At 34.1% G+C, this 19,934-nt stretch overlaps 1 protein-coding gene and 1 pseudogene across 1 annotated transcript; one reads left to right on the top strand and one right to left on the bottom strand.

Annotated features, from left to right (window-relative positions):
* Positions 1 to 1,227: 1,227 nt before the first annotated feature.
* LOC117343786 lies at positions 1,228 to 5,113 on the top strand (annotated as a pseudogene).
* An 804-nt stretch (positions 5,114 to 5,917) lies between these two features.
* On the bottom strand, positions 5,918 to 19,345 carry LOC117343785 (tRNA (cytosine(72)-C(5))-methyltransferase NSUN6-like). The gene is given in 12 exon segments (XM_033906284.1): positions 5,918 to 7,218; positions 8,587 to 8,712; positions 8,975 to 9,132; positions 9,709 to 9,838; positions 10,168 to 10,208; positions 13,745 to 13,828; positions 13,831 to 13,904; positions 14,319 to 14,475; positions 14,599 to 14,692; positions 16,555 to 16,659; positions 18,186 to 18,341; positions 19,209 to 19,345. Coding segments are annotated over 12 exon segments (1,380 nt in total). The 5' UTR covers positions 19,305 to 19,345; the 3' UTR covers positions 5,918 to 7,059.
* Positions 19,346 to 19,934: the final 589 nt, after the last annotated feature.

The raw sequence follows: 19,934 nt of genomic DNA, 5'->3' as shown, positions 1-19,934 counted from the left end.
AATCGATTAATTAACCTTGGTAAAATGGCACTATATTTAACGTTGATCACTACCAGCGGTAACGCTGTACTGCATGCATTTTAATGGTAAAATAAGGTTGTATCCTCGGATATATCAAATAATACTTTACAACATGGATGGGTTTTCACCATAATTCTCTCATATGCCCTTAAAGACCATATTTAGTATACTTGGTTGAAAGGGAACTCAGTTTGTATAAACTATGAATCTGGAAATGAACAACAAATCAACTGATCGGAAGTCGAGGTCAGAGGTCAGGGTCACATTCTGAAACTCTTCAATAATGAACATTTTGTTATGACATTATAAAGCGAAGTTCTAAATTAAAGAAAGGGTCACCTGATGAAAGGTCAAGTTCACTTGGTCAAAGGCTAAATTTTATGCTTTTTCACTGATGAAGAGTTTGAATCAAAGTTGATCGGAAATTACGTGTCAACTGATAGAAGGCGAAAGTTACTCTTACCAAGGTCAAAGCCGAATATAGTATCTTCACTGATGAACATATCGTGACGACATTTAGAAGCAAAGTTCGTCGGAATTAAATAATATATCAAACGAATAAAGGTCATGGTCGCTGGGTTAACGGTTGTATCTTTCACTAAGAAACATCTTATTAAGACATTACAAGAAAATAAATGGTTGAAATTTATCAATGAATCAATTGACTCACTGTTTAGGTAAAGGTCAAGATTACTAGGCCCAAAAGTTAATGGTTAAGGTAATCGTTTTCTAATTTTTCACTGGTAAATATTTCGTCATAAAATTATGAAGAAGTTGGCTGGGATTTCACATCGAGCTCAAAATTACAAGCTTTGGCATTCCATGTAAGATGTAGATATTAAGTTCTAAAAAGCAACTTTGTTGATAAATACAACCCATATGTAGGCAGTACATAAAATATTTGCCCAATAACCACAAACTGCATTCGTGTATGAGGGAGAAGGTGTTCAACATCTGTTTGCCTAATCTTCTTTAGATTCAAAAATGTTAAAATATGATTTCGATTATAAGATAAAGACACGTATCACGTTGGAACTAAGTTTTTAAAGGTAATTCAAATACATTAGATCCATGTTTGGCCGTCGTGTGAAAAGTCATTTAAATTGAAAGAAAATAATTTCTAGTCATATATGTTATTTCTCAAATGGATGTCTGCATTATCTAAACTAGGCAGATTATAAATACATACATTCTTTCCTAACAGAAATGACAGATAACTAAGATTACCTGGCAGTGGTCGCTATAGATCTGGGGACATCCTACTCCGGGTATGCATTCCAGACTAGGACAGATTTCATCAATATTCCGGAGAGGATTCATGTTCCGTATTGGTACTATGGCGACTCAAATCTAGTCATGCACAAGACAATCACATCTATCCTCTTCAGACCGGATAAAGAATTCGATTCTTTTGGATACGAGGCAGAACGAGCATTCTCCGATTTATTTGCTGAAGATACAGAAACCGGATCGGAATCTAGCATTGGTCAACAGGACCAAAAACAATGCGATCCGAAGCAATGGTATTTCTTCAGGCATTTCAAAATGCAACTTTACAAAGAAGAGGTACTGAAAATAACGTTTTCAATAGAGTAATTTGTCATTTGTGTTGTATATTGATTAAATGGATAACGAAAGATGGACTTTATACTATTATTATTATTACATGTTATGTAAAATCATGAATCACCATTTTGATTCAATCTATTTTTTATCAATTTAAGGTATACACAAGGTGAATAACTGTATATCGAACAATCCTGAGGCGTTTCTCAATGAATTATATATATTTATGTATCAATTTCGTTTTAGCGTATTTCAAAACGAATGAAAGTGAGGGATTGCTTCGGGAAACAGATGAGTGCAATGAAGGTCTTTTCTGCTGCTATTCAATTTATGAAGGATAAAGCATGGACAGAATTCAAACCTGCCCTTGGTGATGGAATGTGGGAAACCGATTTCAAGTGGGTCTTGACAGTGCCTGCAATATGGGGTGATAAAGCCAAACAGTTTATGCGAATGGCTGCAGAGATGGTAAGTTCTTAAAGGTTATATATAAAATATTTACAGTTTTGATATACTTCCGCATGACAATATATATATATAAACAGTAGTAAACTCGAAGAAAAGAAATACATATTAAACTAATACCCGCATGCATTTATCAGTTATATCCGATGATATAAGACATATATCATTTACACTCGTTGATCGGTCGAGACAATGCTGGTGGTCGTTCTCTTACCTTTACCTTCAAATCAACATTGTGTTTTATTTTATGACATGTGCGTTTACTGTTATACGCTACTCCGCTAGAAATGCTTAATTTTATATCATTACGTTTACATGGGGTCTCTGTACAAATCTGTTTTTGGTTCATCGCTCACCACCCCATTAATCAATTTGGAGAAAGTATAGCAGAGGACATTTCGTCGTAAATCCGAACTGATATAATTATAGTTAGTGTTTTGACACTCGGAGGCTAGTACTCGATTGCAAAAGATGTAATGGTAATTAACAGTGTGTGAAGTTCCACGAAGAAAAACATATAATTCTACACGTCGCCCAGGCTTTTTTATGAGCCTGATCAGTTTAAGCTGATTTTGAAATTTATTTAGATTTCCTTTGTTATAGACATTTTATGCAGCTACGGCCCAATAGAATGATTCGTTGGCGGCTTACACGTGACATTCACGAATTATTCCATATATACCATTTCCAATTCGAAGCCTAGACATGCTTTTAAAGAAGATGTCACGTTTATCTTTTACGAAACGTGGTATCAAGGAGAAGAAAGTAGAAACATACAATTGATGACATTATGGAGTTTGCATGCACTTATAGATTTAAAACTAAATTTACGTCGTTTGTAACTTAAATAAAGTCCACTAACACTGATTTACTCAAATTAGGCTGGCATACCACATTCACAACTAGTATTGGCAATAGAGCCCGAAGTAGCTGCAATTTTCTGCAAAGAGTACAAGCAGGCACTTGATGTAATGTACAAACAGAAGCAAAAAGACGATGTAGCTAGCAACCACAGTACATTGGAGTTGAAACCATTTGACGAGGGTTGTTCATTTCTTGTTGTCGACTGCGGAGGTATGTATAATTTAGTAAAAACTATTTGAAGAAAGCATTGTAAGAGCCAAGATAACGACTTGGAAAGTGGAATCAGTCCGTTTCCACGCCGAACGTTTGGAAATGTAGCGATACCTAGATATGTGTGTGAATCATGATTAATGTAAATATATTAGAAATTGTATTTTATATACATATTCGTCAAATAAATTGCCCCTTAAAATTGCTACAAAAATGTTATGTGATTATGCATATCATATCAAATGAATTATAGAAGGTATCTGCTATGTCCATTGCATGATCGTAAAAGGCGACTGAAGTTTTGATCTTATCTTTTCTCCATTAAAAAGTTTCCTTATTCCTCATGCCTTCCATGACTCTACCTTAATTTTGGATTTTTATTGAACGTTTGGTCCTGTGAGGAAAGCTCTGGGTTCTGTCATCTGGCAGAGGCATAACGACGTCTCTAAAAATTGACTCATAATTTCCGAAAGTGTGACGACTGATTCGCCGGATGTCAGTGAGACAGCACTTCAAGTTTGGCATCAGTTTCGCGCGATCACACGGAGACACTCCCGAACATACCGCAGCCTAAAACACACACTTACCTCACGCATGCATCTAACATACAGAGGATACCGAAGTACCATGGCTGTTGATAGGACGCTTGACAATACTAAATCAGACTGTATTATAAATCATATTTTCAATATACACCGTAATGTTGTCTTAATGACCATCGACATGGTTAGCAATGAGATGCATATATATGTTAGCGACTTTCAAACTGACAATTTACATATAAGCAAGTAAGGCATTTCATATTTCAAAAGTATTCATGTAATATTTCATCGTTTGAAATTAATATTTTCAAGGTGGGACAGTGGATATAACAACGTTCTGTATTCAGGACGGTGTCATGAAGGAGCTTCAACAGGCAAGCGGAGGTGATGTTGGAGGCGAGATGGTAACTCAGAATTTTCTAGATATATGGAATGATGTACTTGGAGAGGAGAAAATGGCGGAAACACAATCAAAATACCCAACGGAGATTCTGGATTTTCAGAACGCTTTTCGGTTCTGGAAGAAAACTCTGACAAAGAACAAGGATGTCGTATCAATCACTCTTCCATTTTGTATATCGGAGATCGTTAAAGACGTTTCACTATCCAAGGGAAGACACAAAATACAGTCAAAAAGAGGAAAAGCGATTATTCCTGTCTCTGTGATGTTGGAACTCTTTGAGGATCCGATCAGAAGAATTGTTCAGCTTGTCGAATCACAATTAAGTGATAAAAGAGCCAAAGATGTGGTCGACATTCTTATGGTCGGGGGCTTTTCAGAATGCAGTCTTTTGTATGAAAAGATAACTGGAGCTTTTAAAAAGTATCGCTTCATCAGACCGTTTGAATGCAACCTTGCGGTGTTGAAAGGGGCGGTTATGTATGGCTTCAAGCCTAATTCTATTTGCGAACGAATCGTTCGTTTTTCTTACGGTATCAGCTCAAGTGAACCATTTGAAGAAGCAAAGCATACAACAAGTGAATGCATAAAGCATCGTACAAACGTTGATGGCCAGGACAGGATCGAAGACGTGTTTTGTATTTTCATCCAAAACGGAGAGACAGTTGTACCAGGTACAACATTTGTCTCCAAAAAGTGTCGAATGCTGAACTCAATTGGCCAGGACCAAATCGACGTGTACGTATCTGAGTACAAGACTGCACCAATGTTCGTTATCTCGACCACGGGCGAATGTAAAAAGCTTGGCACTATCCAAATTAATAGTTCCGACAGGAAGATGCGCGACAGATTCTATGACGTCACCATGTCTTTTGGATATACGGAACTACGCGTGATGGCTATAGACATAGACACAAAACAAGAAGTCGAGGCTGTTCTGAATTTGCTTGGGTAATAAGGCATAGGGAACCCACGATAAACTAATACATTGTAATAACATCACCATCTCAATTTAGATGGTAATGTATTATTGTAGCAGTCCAGGTTTATGTGACGCTAGTCAGTAAAATGGTGTAGCCACAAGTATATGTAGCCGCATGCCAGCTGCATTAAATGATGGAAACAAACAAATCATCAAGGGAACATTTTTTTCTATTGTACTCCAATTTTGTCAAATATCACATGATTGATGTATATTTTATATTGGTGCATGTGGTGCTACACAGAGGATGAATTTCATGATGAATGTATTGATATGTTTAGTATAATATGATCTAGTAAGGTGCTAGGTACCATGTCCAGGCATGACATTTCAGTATAATTACACTATAATACATCTACAGTCACCGCTTAAAGCCTTAAACATATGAACAACGATCACTGTAATATAGTTTGCTTGGTGATGCCAATATAACTACAATAATTAGTAGACAAAACTTAAAACGAGGCACTAGTCTAAATGATAGTGATTTGTCTTGATATTTAACATTGAAGGGCAAATTCTATCGACACACTAAACAATACAAATCATTTTAAATGTAGTTCGCCTTCAAATGTGTACTTTCTTTAATTCAATTCGACAGCTGAACACATTGGACTGGATTGGTTACAAGTATATAGATAGTAAAATAGATAAATTTGTTTGCAATAAGTATACAACTGTAACTTTGTAGTATCAGCAGCTGAAATTGACCATTCTTCTTAATACCAACAAGTCAATATATTTTAAAACATTTTAAAGCTTATACCCACGTAATCGTTTTCACATTTAACTTTGTATACATACACGTACATGTATTTAAGGCAATGAGATTTTTAACTGACAAAACAAATTTACACAAATAGTTTGTGGCGCTGTGATAACTTTAATTAATGATGACTGGGATATGTTTCAAAAATGTTTTACATATGCCTTATGCTATGTATTTGTTGACAAATTACATGTTTATTTACCATTCAGGACCATGTTGTAAATGAGATTTTGCTAAACATGTATTATCCTCTTTAAATCAAGTCTGTTGATATTACTGTATCAACGACTCAGTCATTCATTTAAACAATTAATCAATATTTTTTAAAAGTATCTAGACATATTCTGAATTTAATGTAACTGGAAATGTTGCATGGATGATTAAATACCATATATTACCGTTTCTGTAATCCAATCGGATTCCCACTACATCACAAAAACATCTTAAACGATAACCAAGATAAAAAAATCCAAATTGAAAGATTTTGCATGAAGACCTAGAAGATGCATAACCAGAGACATATATGTCTCTGGCATAACTACTAAAAATGTGTGAATAAAAATATAAGTGCATGCGTACAATGTCAATGAGCGCTGACTACATCCGTAACAAAGTGTTAACTGTACAAATATATTCCAGACAAGATTTATTCTAGAATCATTGAACTGCGAAAAATTGGCACATGTCCTAATTTAAATAACATTGTTATGTGAGCTAAGCCAATTGTTCAAAAGCTCCTGCTACGAGAGTGATAGTAAGAAATGTGATGGAAAGTGGATGGAACTTTCACATAGATGGGAGTTTATTATGAATGTGTAAAATATATGACCAACAGTAGAATACGCTGAATGTGTTAAATATATGACCGACAGTAGAATACTTTTCCATGGAGTATCAGGCTAGCCCAAACATGGGAAATACGAGTCTGTTCCTGGTTGTCATCTGTCTCTCCAGCATCACAGGTCTTCTCCTGTTTCTTTCCAGACTTTACTTGAAGTCACTGGTTTCAAGGTGTACAGAAACTTACAGATTTCTCTGTGGTTTGATGAACCTTACCACTGAGGATTATGATCTGATAGCTTTCTTCTTTGTTTGGTGATAATGCAGAGCGAATGTAAATATATAGGTATAGATAACTATCATCTTTGATGGAAAACTGTAAACTTAATAAAGTACAATGAGTCAGTAATGTTAACTATTCAGAGACGTTTCATTGTTATAGAAACTTGAAATGTTACTGCTAGCTGGGCGACTTCACGAATTTGGCAATAAAGAATCCAATAGTGTCAGTGTCTGGTGAGATCTCATCACAACATCCGGGAAGAAACAACTGTAACTTATCCCTGTCAGGGCCACTCAGTCCTTCACACAACCGTCCTTTGTTTCCTAGATGGGGTTCCTGTAGTGAAGATGAAATGTTCATACGGCTATGAATTTCTATTGATAGTAGGAAAAACATTATATCAGATAAATGAGTTTTAAATACTAACCAAATCTCATCCTACTCTCATCTTAAACATTAAATGTTAATATACAAAAACAAATCTTTCTGTTGAATTAAGTTGAAAGTTTTTGACTTTCAAGTATTCCTGACTAGCCGTCTATGCTAAGAAAGATGAAGGATGCCAAAAGTCCTAATAATAAGATCATTGTTTTAGTTCAATTCATGAAATGTTTGTATGATATAGTTTCTGTGTCATCAATATTGTGCTTATTTATATAATACCATAACAAAAGATGTTTCTTCTTTTGGTTTATTAAGAAAATTTAACACTTATGCCAAAATTACTGATAATGAACTTTCTACAGTACTTTTTGTTGATTTCCAAAAAGTGATTGACTTAGTAAATTAATCTTATTTATTAAGAAAGCTAATGCTATATGGATGTGATGAGTTCTATATCTAGGTTTGAGCCTTTTTACAACACAGAATGTGTCTTTGTCAAGAACTTTGTCAGAAACCATAGTGTACCATAAGGTTAAATTTTATGCCCTTAAATACTATCATCAACCATCATAAATGAGTTATCATTATCCAAATATTAAACACAAATTCGGAAATTAATGCTGATGATTCAAGCTTTAATCACTATGCAAATAAATCTTTCGAAAATGTACAAGATGCTTTTCAGCTACATTCAAGAAATATAATTAAGTGGTGCAACGAAAACAAAATGATTCTAATTATGTCCCCAAAACACACACAGAAAAAAGAGAAACTTTCAAGGTCTGATTTCAAACTTTGTCTTAATCATTCGGACACTGAAATAAAACAGGTGGTAATTAAAAGCGTTTATATAAACATTTTGAAAGTCGCATGTCATGGAAAAATGATAGAGTTATCATTCTGTTCCACAATATATGACTAACCATAGCCGCATTTATCTTAAAACTACCTACCTGAGTGTAAACCTATATTTTACACTTATTTTTAACACATTTTGTTTGTCTGATGGTTTTTTTTTTTATTTTTTTACTCGCCATGTATTTGCTCTATAATGACCTTTTCTGTCTTGACAGGTGGCTAAGATACAAAATAGAGCCATGGCACATTTAGAATTTCTTTGAGATGCAATAACTGACTTCCTCACTTAAAACCTGAAAGGTAAATTTTGAAGCTCAAACTTTCAGAGGTTGGTAGTAGCATAAAGTATGTAACTTTTGGTATTGTATGAAAACTCGATCTTGTTTTTAATCCGTAAAATTTCTATTTGTCGGAGATGAAGCATCTTAATATATTTAGAACTAAATTTTTTCCTGTACTCACCATTTTGACTAAAGATAAGCAAGGAAATGTTTGTAGAGCCCAAACCACTATTTCTTCATTCTCCTCCAATGTGATGGTACAAGTACTGTACACCAGTGTTCCACCTGGTTTAAGAAGCTTCACTGCCTGTGTATCAAAAAAGGGTCAGCCATGATTAGGTGTCTACTAAATATATTGTCTAAATAGGCCAAGCTCTCTGAAAAGTGTTAATATAATAACATGATCTGCTGAGAACAGTGCAATGTATAGCTATACAATAATTGAATTAATTACTTCATTTTTTTAGTTACAAGTGACACAATGGACCTACTGTTCACAGACTTTCTTTACATGATGACCTTTAAGTTAGGTTAGCTAGAAACTGGAAAAGAATGTTATACAATGTTACCTGATGGAAAAGTTGTTTCTGCAAGATGGGATAGGATTTTAAGGAGTTAAGTGACATCTTATTTTTGCTAGAAGGTCTCTGGCCAAGTGCACTGCATGGCCCATCAAGCAGGATACGATCAAATGTATCTGGTGGATAGGGAGGGCCACCACTAATATCTAGTAAAACCAGAGCAGAATTAATAATGTCAAAGTTAAAAAATCAATAGTTGGCCAAAATGTAAACTCTTCTCCAAAATATTTTGTAAAAATTATCTTAGATTCCTTATATATAGATTTACTTCCCCACCACAAAATATTCTCCAAAATATTTTGTAAAAACTAATTAACTTTGATTCTTTATATTATATAAATTTACTTCCCCACTATAAAACATACTAGGAGCATACATTATATGTCAGAACAGGTATGTCTTATTTCCTTCTTATGATGAGTTATTGAGTAAGTAACTAATATTTACTCATTAAATGCCTTGTAAGGGCTGTTCCGAAATTAAAGAAAAGCAAGTACCAATCAAACGTTGTTAAGTGACAAACAAAAACATTACAGTTTTCCTGTTTCCCTGTGTAGGAGTCAATTCTTTCCTCCTGTGAAAGTTTTCCTGGTGAAAAAATCAGCTAGTTAATTGTTTCCCTGGGAAACTTTCAGCAGGAGGGAAAGAATTGGCTGCTACATCGGTTCTGGTTCAGAATCATATACTATTGCATGAACAAAGTATTGTATGAAAGACTTTACCTGCTGAATCTTTGCATGAATGTCTTGCATCGAATGGATAAGTCTCGATGAAATTTATATTCCAGTTCTTCGCATTTTGTTTTATTTTATCAATTTTAGCTGGTGTTTTATCCAAACCAACCAAGCGACCCTTAAATACAATGAAAACATGCCCTATGACACATGAGGGATATCAAATCACAGTACTTCAGGATATTCCATTTACAGTGATCATAAAGTCTTGCTATAATTATAACAAAGTAGTACCATATATGTTAAGATAAAAATATGCCAAATAATCACTTACACAGCAAAATTGATGTTGATATCTTATTCATTTTTAGAGACTTGTCACACTTTACTATACATCATTTTATAAAGCTGTGAAATACCATGGTATACTGAACTTTGTCTCATTTCCAGAAATTTACACAAATAAATTGTACATGTATGGAATACAATACATGTATCTATACATACCTCTCCAGCCATTAGTGTAGCTATATGAACTGTCTTCCCACCTGAAAATCAAAGAAAATCACATTTTATACTCAAGTTGCTTCCATTTTTTACTTAATAATTGATATCTTGCATATTGTTAGCACAAAATACATATTTTAGAGGTAATCTTACTTCAGCACCTTTCATTTTAAAGCATGATACTTCTACAGCAAACATATTTCCCATGGGTACTTTTATTTATTATTGCACTTATCAATTAATATTCCAATATTGTATTGAGACACTAATCAATCAATACTCAGATATTGTGTTAAGGCACAAATCAATTAACATTTCAATATTGTGTTCAGTGCTTAAATTCACATTATACATGCATATCATGACATTCTTTGATCTTTGAATGCACCAAAATAAGTTAATGTACGGTATAAATAATTTATATGTAACAAAAGAGCAAGTATAGTGTGCATCCATACTAGGTCGTATCCACTACCCTTAATTGGCTTATTGGTTCACCGCTGTTCAGACTGACTTAAGTTCAATTTCCTGGTTAATGGCAACAAATGTAACAGGAAAGTGAATAATGTACCTAACAAACCCCTGACCCTTGGCTTGGCAGTCAGCTTCTCTACTGACTGAGCTCAAGAGACATCCCCCCTGCATGAAGCCAGAAGGCGATAGTATTAACATGTACACTATTTGGCAATTCAAAACTGTCACAAATATAAATATATAATATTAACAACTAGGGTGAGAAAAGAGGAAAACTGAAAAGAGGGGAGGATGAAAAGGAGGGAAAAGGAATAAGGAGGAGCAAGATGAACAAAGTACATGTATGAAGAAAGAAAAAGGGAAATTGGAAGGAAAGGATAGCGGAGAGTATAACATAGAAGGGGAGAGAGAAGGACATGCAAGCAGAGGAAAGAAAAAATAGAAAGGAATGTACTCTTATTGTATTTGATTTACTTGTTCCTAACATGTTTCAAAACTAATTAACTTGTAAGATTATTTAACATTCTCCTACTCAGAATCTACCCTCACTTGTGCCCAACACTGAGAGGTTGACTATATATATATATATATATATAATAGATAATAAATTGTTTTTATCCTTACGGACGAATTATAAAAGTAAAATAAAAAAAAAAACTCTCCGTTAGCGCTTTCGTCGTGTCATGGTGACTCTTCAGAATGATTTTATTTTCAAAATAGATGATTATGACGTCATATATGATGACGTCATAGATGTAGACATAGAGACAGTAATACACAACACAGAATGGCAACATTGTGAATATAAAAATATTCGGAATAAAAATAAAAATAAAACTGTCCTCACGAGGGATCGATCTCACGACCATAAGACTGAAATAGCGGGTGTCTTACCCGTTGAACTACGCGGGCTGTGATTCAAACGTTATGTTTTTTTAATGTTAAATTCTAGAGATGTTGTATAAATACGGAAACAACAAGAAAAATGTGTACCTATGGTTCACAATACCGAGACATTTCAAACGTGTCCCTTCTCCGGGAGTACATACGGAAACAATAGAAAACACATGTAAAATATTTGGATTACAGAAAACATTGTACATAGTTCATCGTACCGAAATATTATGGCCACCTATATGTAGGACCTATGTCCCGTGTCTCAAGATACATGTGATAGCAGAACAAATAACTGTTACAGTAAAATTCCTAAACATTACAATGAAGTAGTACTGTTTAAACTAGGTTTAAGAAGTCTGATAAATTCAGATTCTTTAGCTTCACGTTTAACTACATCAGCATCATTCATTTGATATATTGGGAATATTTTAAACTCTCCGTTTGAACAGTCGTGTATATGTTTACTGACAGGTAAAGCGCGCAAATGATCAGTGCGAATTTGTTGTCTATGTACAGTCATTCTAGTTCGCAATTCAGTACCAGTTTGGCCAATGTAAAATTGAGAACAGTTACTACAAATCAAAACATATATAACATTACTTGATCTACAATTCATATTCCTTTTAACTTTAAAATTAAAACCGTTCCTCAATTGAATTTCACTTTCTTGAATGATATAACTACAAGTTCCACAACGAGGCGTGTTACATTTAGATACACAAGCATTAGTATTCTGACTTCCGAATTTAGATCTTGTTAAAATTCGCTTAAGATTTTTCGGTTGCCTTTTGCTGTTGACGAGAACACATTTATTTAAAACACTCTTCATCTGTTCATTATGCATTTTCATGTCTTCACATTTGTTACGAATGATAGGGAATATATTGAAATTACGGGGATTAAATGTGGAAACAAAAGGAGTTATACTGTCATTTTTGTTTGTTGTGCGATTACGGGATGTAAAAGGTCCCTTTTCTATAGCCAGACGTATGCCATTTTCAATCAACTGGTCGGGATATCCTTGAGACTTCAGGTAAGTGGTAAGTTCATTAAGCCGTGTCTTAATATTGGTATTATCACTCACTATAGTGACAATACGTGATGCCTAATTGAAAGGAATATTAACCTTTATATGCTTAGAGTGGCTAGAATGAAAATTCAAGTAATTGTGAGAATCCGTAGGTTTAGCATACAGATCTGTAGAAATATTGTTATCTTTCATAATCACAAGTACATCGAGAAATGGCAACGAAGATTCACTGGTCTCCATTGTATAACAAATAGAAGGATGTAAAGAATTAAGTTCATTAAAAAAATCCTCAATATTTTGTTCATCTGGCCATATGATGAAACAATCATCTAGAAATCGTAAAAAATGATTTTCAATTAAGTTACGGTATTCAATACCTTGTTTTTTCTCTACAATGTCATACAACTTTTCTTCTAAATATCCCAATACTAAAGTTGCGTATGTTGGTGCGACTTTCGTACCCATAGCAGTACCCTTTTTTTGGTGATAAAAAATATCATTAAAATAAAATACATTTCTTTTGAGAACAATCTCCAGAGCATCAATAATAAATTTCTTTTCAAAACGTTGATCGATCTTATTGGGATACTTTTTCAGCCAATAATCTATGGCTTCTAATCCAATATCATGAGGTATATTGGTGTATAAACTGACCACATCAAACGATACAAGTTTAGATTTAGATCTGACATTTTTCGGAAGATGTTGTAAAAAGTCAAAGTCATCTTTAATGTAACTTTTAACTGAACTGCACATAGGTTTTAAGATAAGGTCCAAAAAATGACAAGCCTTTGAGTGCTACTATTAGGACCACCAACGATAGGTCTGAATTTCAAATCATCTAGAGCTTCAATCTCTACATACATAGAATTTTGCTCTCTAATAGCATCGTTAATTTTTTCGCTCTTATGTATTTATATGTACAGTGTATATATATATATATCTTTCTACAACATGATCTAGTTGTTATCACCAAGGATGCTCTGTATCAAAGTTAGTCCAACAATTTCTCACCTGTACCATAACTTTGGAAAGAATCAAGAAACATTTTGTAGATTAAAATATAATTTAACCAATTTGACCTCACTGCTCTGCCCTCAAAAGGCTAATGATAATACATTTATACAAAAGTGATTGTTTTTCATCAACAAAAGGGTGGATGACAAAAGAATTTACCTGGTGAAGCACACATATCCAGGATAGTTTCTCCTTTCTGGGGGTTGAGAGCCTCACTGACAACAACTGAAGGAAGGTTTTGTGGAAGATCAGAATGTTGCATAGATTTGCCAAACAAGGGGCTTCAAATAAAGGCTGTATCATACTAACTCCAACACCACTGAAACATAAAACACAATTAAATGTACATATGATCAAACCATGACAACACTGGCTATAGCCAGGCTACAGGAGAAACACAAACAAGAGGTCCAATAGACCTGTATGGTTTACTTGATCAACTTCAAATTCAGATAAGAGCAGGCTCAATATTATTCACCTGTTGCATGTATATGAATATCTAGACTATACATGTAGTTAAATTGTGTAGATTTGTTAGGTTTTTTTTTTCTGAGTCTTTGTTCTTAGCTTGTTAAATTCAAAATGTATAAGCTGACCATATATTAACCACCAGCTATTTCAATCAACTTGATAACGGACAATTGGTTCATTATAAGGTCAAGAAGTCACTACATCAATAGAAACATATATTTTGTTTAATAATTACATTTGTTTTATAAAATAAAATAATTACCAAACTTTTTCATTGGAGCAGAACAATTTTTCCCTGCTGACACGGGCTTTGCCATTTCCTACAAATATCATGGACTCTTCCTGAAGTTTTGTTGCCCCCTTTAGACAGGTGGAGTCAACATCACAAAACACTGATACAGAGTCCTCCACGAACATTCCTGTCACAATCAAACACAGCAATATGGATGGAGATGTATACAAGTACATGTATGATATAATACATGTCGCTCTGGTCAATGTGGTTATCTGAAGATGACTGTACTTGAAACATATCCACTTACCTAACGAACATCCCATAATGCCCTGGGCAAAAACATCAGCACCGCGTAACACTGCCATTCCACATGCCAAATCCACTACAACTTTCTTATCATGCTTTAAAACAGAATGGTACATTATAAGTATGTATAAGATGATTTCTGTAGGAGGAATGGAATACTTTCTTGATATTTGGAATAAAATGATGATATTTTTGGAAGAAAGAATCTTTATATGTGTACTCAATGTTTTGATTTTACAAGCCAAGACTCGCAATAATAACAAGAGGCCCAAAGGGCCTTAATGGTCACCTGAGATTTGAAATATTTCAGTTAATTCAATTGACCCTTTTTGGCCCCACCCATCAGTCCTTGGGGTCAGTCAGGGCCAATATGTGCATATCATTAAGCTGTCATCACATACTGATAATTTTAAGAAAGTTAGAATGAATTCCAATAGAAATAAAACAAATGATTGTCAAAAATATGAATTCCCTATATAAACTATAGCAAAGTTTACCCTCTCCCTAGGGGCAAACGTGAGACCCCAGGGTCATGAAATTCACAATTTAAGTAAAACACCATGAAACCCTTCCTTCTATGAAAAGTATTTGATTCTATTTTATATAGGTATTGAGAAGAAGATTTTTTAAAATTTCAGTCGATTTGACCCTTTTTTTGCCCCGCCCATCAGCCCCTGGGGTTCAGTCAGGGCCAACATGTGCATACCATCAAACTGTTATCCAATGCTGATAATGCTGACCAGGTTAGAATGAGTTCCAATACAAATCCAACAAATAATGGTCAAAAATGTGATTTCCCTATATACACTATACTAAAGTTTACCCCCTCCCCAGGGCCAAACGTGGGACCCAAGGGTCATTAAATTCACAGTTTTAGTAAACTCCATCTATGGAGAGCTTTTGATTCTACCAAATATGAGAGTAGAGAAGAAGATTTTTGAAATTTCAGTCAATTTGACCCTTTTTAGCCCCGCCCATCAGCACCTGGGGGTCAGTCAGGGCCAACATGTACATTCCATCAAACTGTTATCCCATGCTGATAATGTTATCCAGGTTAGAATGAGTTCCAATACAAACTCAACAAATAATAGTCAAAAATGTGATTTCCCTATATAAACTATACTAAAGTTTACCCCCTCCCCAGGGGCAAAAGTGAGACCCCAGGGTCATGAAATTCACAATATTGGTAAAGCACCACAAGACCCTTCCATCTATGAAGAGTGTTTGACTCCACCATATCTGAGAGTAGAGAAGAAGATTTTTGAAATTTTAGTCAATTTGACCCATTTTGGCCACACCGCTAAGGCCCCTGGGGGGTGGGGACCATATAATTCACAATTTTGGTTGACCTTTAGCCATAGTAACTTTCTGCCAAATTTCATTGAATTTGGTTAAGTAGTTTTGGAAAAGAAGTCGAAAATGTAAATAGTTTACGGACGCACGATGGACGATGACGAACAAAAGGCGATTAGAATAGGTCACTTGAGACTTTGTCTCAGGTGACCTAAATACTTCTGAGACTCATCTCACACAATCTCATATGAAATGAAATCTCATTTATATAATTATATACTGTCTCAAGTAAGATCAGCATACACAAACTGTATGTTTCTCAAAGCTAACACCTTGTCTATAATACACTGAGTCATTATGGGGTGTACATGTATAGAAGATACTAGTCATACCCTTGAATGTTTGCAACAAGTACCAGAAATATCTTTAAGATTTATTTCTTCCCTAATCCAGACATTTTTTTGCATTCACAAAAAAACAGTAAAATGGAAATATTTAATACATTCCATCCATAACATAAATGCAGAATTTAAGGCACAGGCCTGACTCATTTTATATAATAAATACATATAGGAGTACATATAATCTCATTTATACGTACTCTTATATGTTATTATTATATAAAACGAGTCAGGCACCTGTTGTATAGGATATTGTCTATCACCTGTTTCAGGTCTAGGTTTGGTCCCCGTCCATCCACAACAATGAGGTTCTTCAGTACAGTGTGATAGTAAACCCGAGGCTCCTTCCATCCCTTTCCTTTGTAATTCTGTCCTCAGAGAGATGAAATATAATCAGATTGACTCTATAAATCCAACTCCTACTACATTACAACAGACAGTGTAGATTTCAACTGAGCAAGTAAACAATGATGTATTGCAACATCAATAGAATCTTTCATCACACTGTTGGGATAGTGTACCCCAGAGATTATGATCTAGCTTTTGCATTGCCAATTAAGTGTTGAACTATTCAGAAACCTTATTCCCAGATCTAGAGCCGAGATGGTTCTAATTGCATCACACAAACATTTTTTTCTTCTACATAATATCCCTGACCTTGTTTTTTCCAGTTTTCTTTTTTTTCTATGTAACCTTATATTTTTCAGTTTTTTTTTTCTTTCTATATAATATCCCCACTTTACTTTTTTTCAGTCAACATCATACCTGATTTTTAAATGTTTTCTGTCATATATTTTACCAATAATTTTCTCCAAAATTTTCTTAACATTACATAAATTTCTCACATATTTTCTTAATAAATATTGAAAAAAATTGCAATGGTAAACAAAAAAAACATTGTGTAATCACCAATGGTTCATCAAAAGTGTGACAGAATTGTTTAATGCTATCTGATTGTAACGAAAGAAAGAATGGTAAACTTCACCATTTCCACTGGTGAATTTGAGGCCCATGCAGAGATGATGAAATTTATAATTTCGATAAATTTCCTCATGACTCTTCAATATTACTTTTCATATCATTTGCTTCTTTCATATTTCTGTACATAAGAAGACTAATAGAATTTAATCCGATATTTGGTGGTCCCTTCAAGACTTCAGACCTTAAGGCCTAAAACAAATCTGCTAATCATACGCACCAATCTTTCTGTGCATACTCTGAAGGTTTTGGTCATTTTTTAAGGAAGAACTATTTAAGCTAAGAATTCTTTTCAACAACCTTAGTAAAAACTATTTGAAAAATAAATAGAGGATATCTAACCGTGTCTTCAGTAATACCAAATATATTTCACGAGTGGGGCTAATATTTTGATATTTTTCACGAGTGCGCAGCACGAGTGAAAAATATCTTAATATTAGCCACACGAGTGAAATATATTTGGTATTACTGAAGACGCTGTTAGATATTCTGTTTATTACATTTTTTATCAACGAAAAACCTACCCCGTATGCTAACTAGGCCTACAGCGATAATTTGTAAACAAAAAATGTAGTTCCCCCTGTCCAGGTGTTGAGATATATGTCGGGCTCTCTGATTGGTCAATTATTTTGGTATTTTCTAATCATTGATTTGATTGGTCAAATCAGCAAAAGTGATATTTTTCACTAGTGATAAATATGATATTTTTCACTAGTGAAAAATATCACTTTTATAGAATGAATATTTTTTGATATTTCACTGGTAAAAATGTAATAAAAAGATATCCCCACCTACAAATGTACAATTGTAGCTATCATATTTTCTTTTGGCATACATGTATGTTAGCAGAAACAGCCACATATATTTGTTAGGTTTAATAAATCAAAGAGTTCAACTTGATAACCAAATATATTACTCTAGCTATTTCTTCCTTCACAGTTCTCAATAAATCTTCCTGATCCTTCCCTGCCAGCGGGTTGGTCCTCAGGGTTGTGAACAGTGGAGGCATCCCAAGTCTGTCGAGGAGTTTCTCATACTGGGCAGATCCATCTTCCTGGGGGCTAGATAATTGCTATTGAAAGAAACAAATTTAAGTAATATAAAATAGACTGCATAAAGATGCCTAATGCTTTCAGATAATTTACAATTAATTTCTCTAGTTTTAAATAATTTTTCAAAAAACAGACATTAATGTGTATCCATGCATTTTAGGATCTGACGTTTAAAAATCACCAACATTCTTAAAAGTTGCACAATACATCATTGTGTAAATAGTCAATCCCTACATGACAGTAAAGTTACAATATTCCCGACATTCCTACCAAATCTCCAACTCGATTCCTTGCTGTAAAAACTAACTGTCTCACATTTTTCCTCAAATTGTTTTAACCTTAAATTTAATAACCATATATACATCTTCATGACTTCATGGGATAATTTAATTCAGTTGACAATTTAGGTTGGAAGCTTGATCCCATGTATCTGCTGTACCACTTGGTGTTTCCAAACCTAAATTTCTCGCACTCAAAATATTTATATTTTCACACATTCTCTCATTATATTAACACATTTTTCTTCCAAGTAAATTGAAATGAGTCAATTAAATTGATTAGATGTATGTATATGCAATATCAATACGAGTTATTTCCCTTCTTCTATTGGTGTACCCTATTATTATTATTACATTCATTCGACAGATAACGAGTCGTCCGAACGAAGTGACGTTTAGGATCAGGTTGGGTTAATGTATTAACTGAATGATGACGAGTATTGGACGTGAAAAAACTCGTGATCAACGAATTACTATACGTGCATTACTTCGCCAGACATGGCGAGACTTAGAATCGTCTGCTAAGACATGTGGTTAAATGTATTTAGTTATTGAAATATATTGTCTGACGCGGATGAATAAATGCATATTTGTATTATTTCATCATACCCGAGACTTAAGCAAGGAGCGCTTGAGATAGCTGTTAACTTCAGCTGTCAGGATAAGGGGTCTTAAACCTGAGGTCCAACATCGTAAACAGTCCATGAGTTTTAGTACTACTTCCGGCGGAATACCGTGCACATAATCTAACATTAAATATGATGCTGTCAGAAATATCCGGATACCGTAAAACCCTTGTAAAGAAATATCAAGGCTCGTATAAAAAAACAAACAAACAAACAAACAAAAAACCAAACAAAAACAAAATTAAAATCACCAGGTCCGTCATAAACAAACAACTCTGCTCCAGTCGCTTTTACCGCGATAAATGAAAACGGCTAACAGATCATATTAAATGATGATTATTTCAGCTTATTTTCTCAGAAAGGACGGAAGTTTTGTAGAGAAATGTTAGATCTATGTAGGACGTCCGCGTATCAGGTAAACATACAGAACAATTTGACGTCATACATATATGTTAAAGTGCACATATTCGTCTATTTTAGGAAAAGTAAAGCTCAAGAAAAAATGATCTGAAGGTTTCTGATGTTTTATCGGTCTTTTTAAAAAATCTGACGTCCGCGCATATCATATTCTAAAAAGGCAGACAAAACTTCAGCAACTTTCAGATTATTGAAAAGTATGTTCAATTATCAGATAAAATGCTAACAATAATTTATGATGTATAGAGTTTCAAGAAAATGCAAGAAAAAAAAATTATATATGTTGAAAAAA

The sequence above is a fragment of the Pecten maximus genome, chromosome 15, assembly GCF_902652985.1.
Source record: "Pecten maximus chromosome 15, xPecMax1.1, whole genome shotgun sequence".
NCBI classification, from domain to species: Eukaryota; Metazoa; Mollusca; class Bivalvia; order Pectinida; family Pectinidae; genus Pecten; species Pecten maximus.
This window is presented reverse-complemented; position numbering and strand designations above follow the sequence as displayed.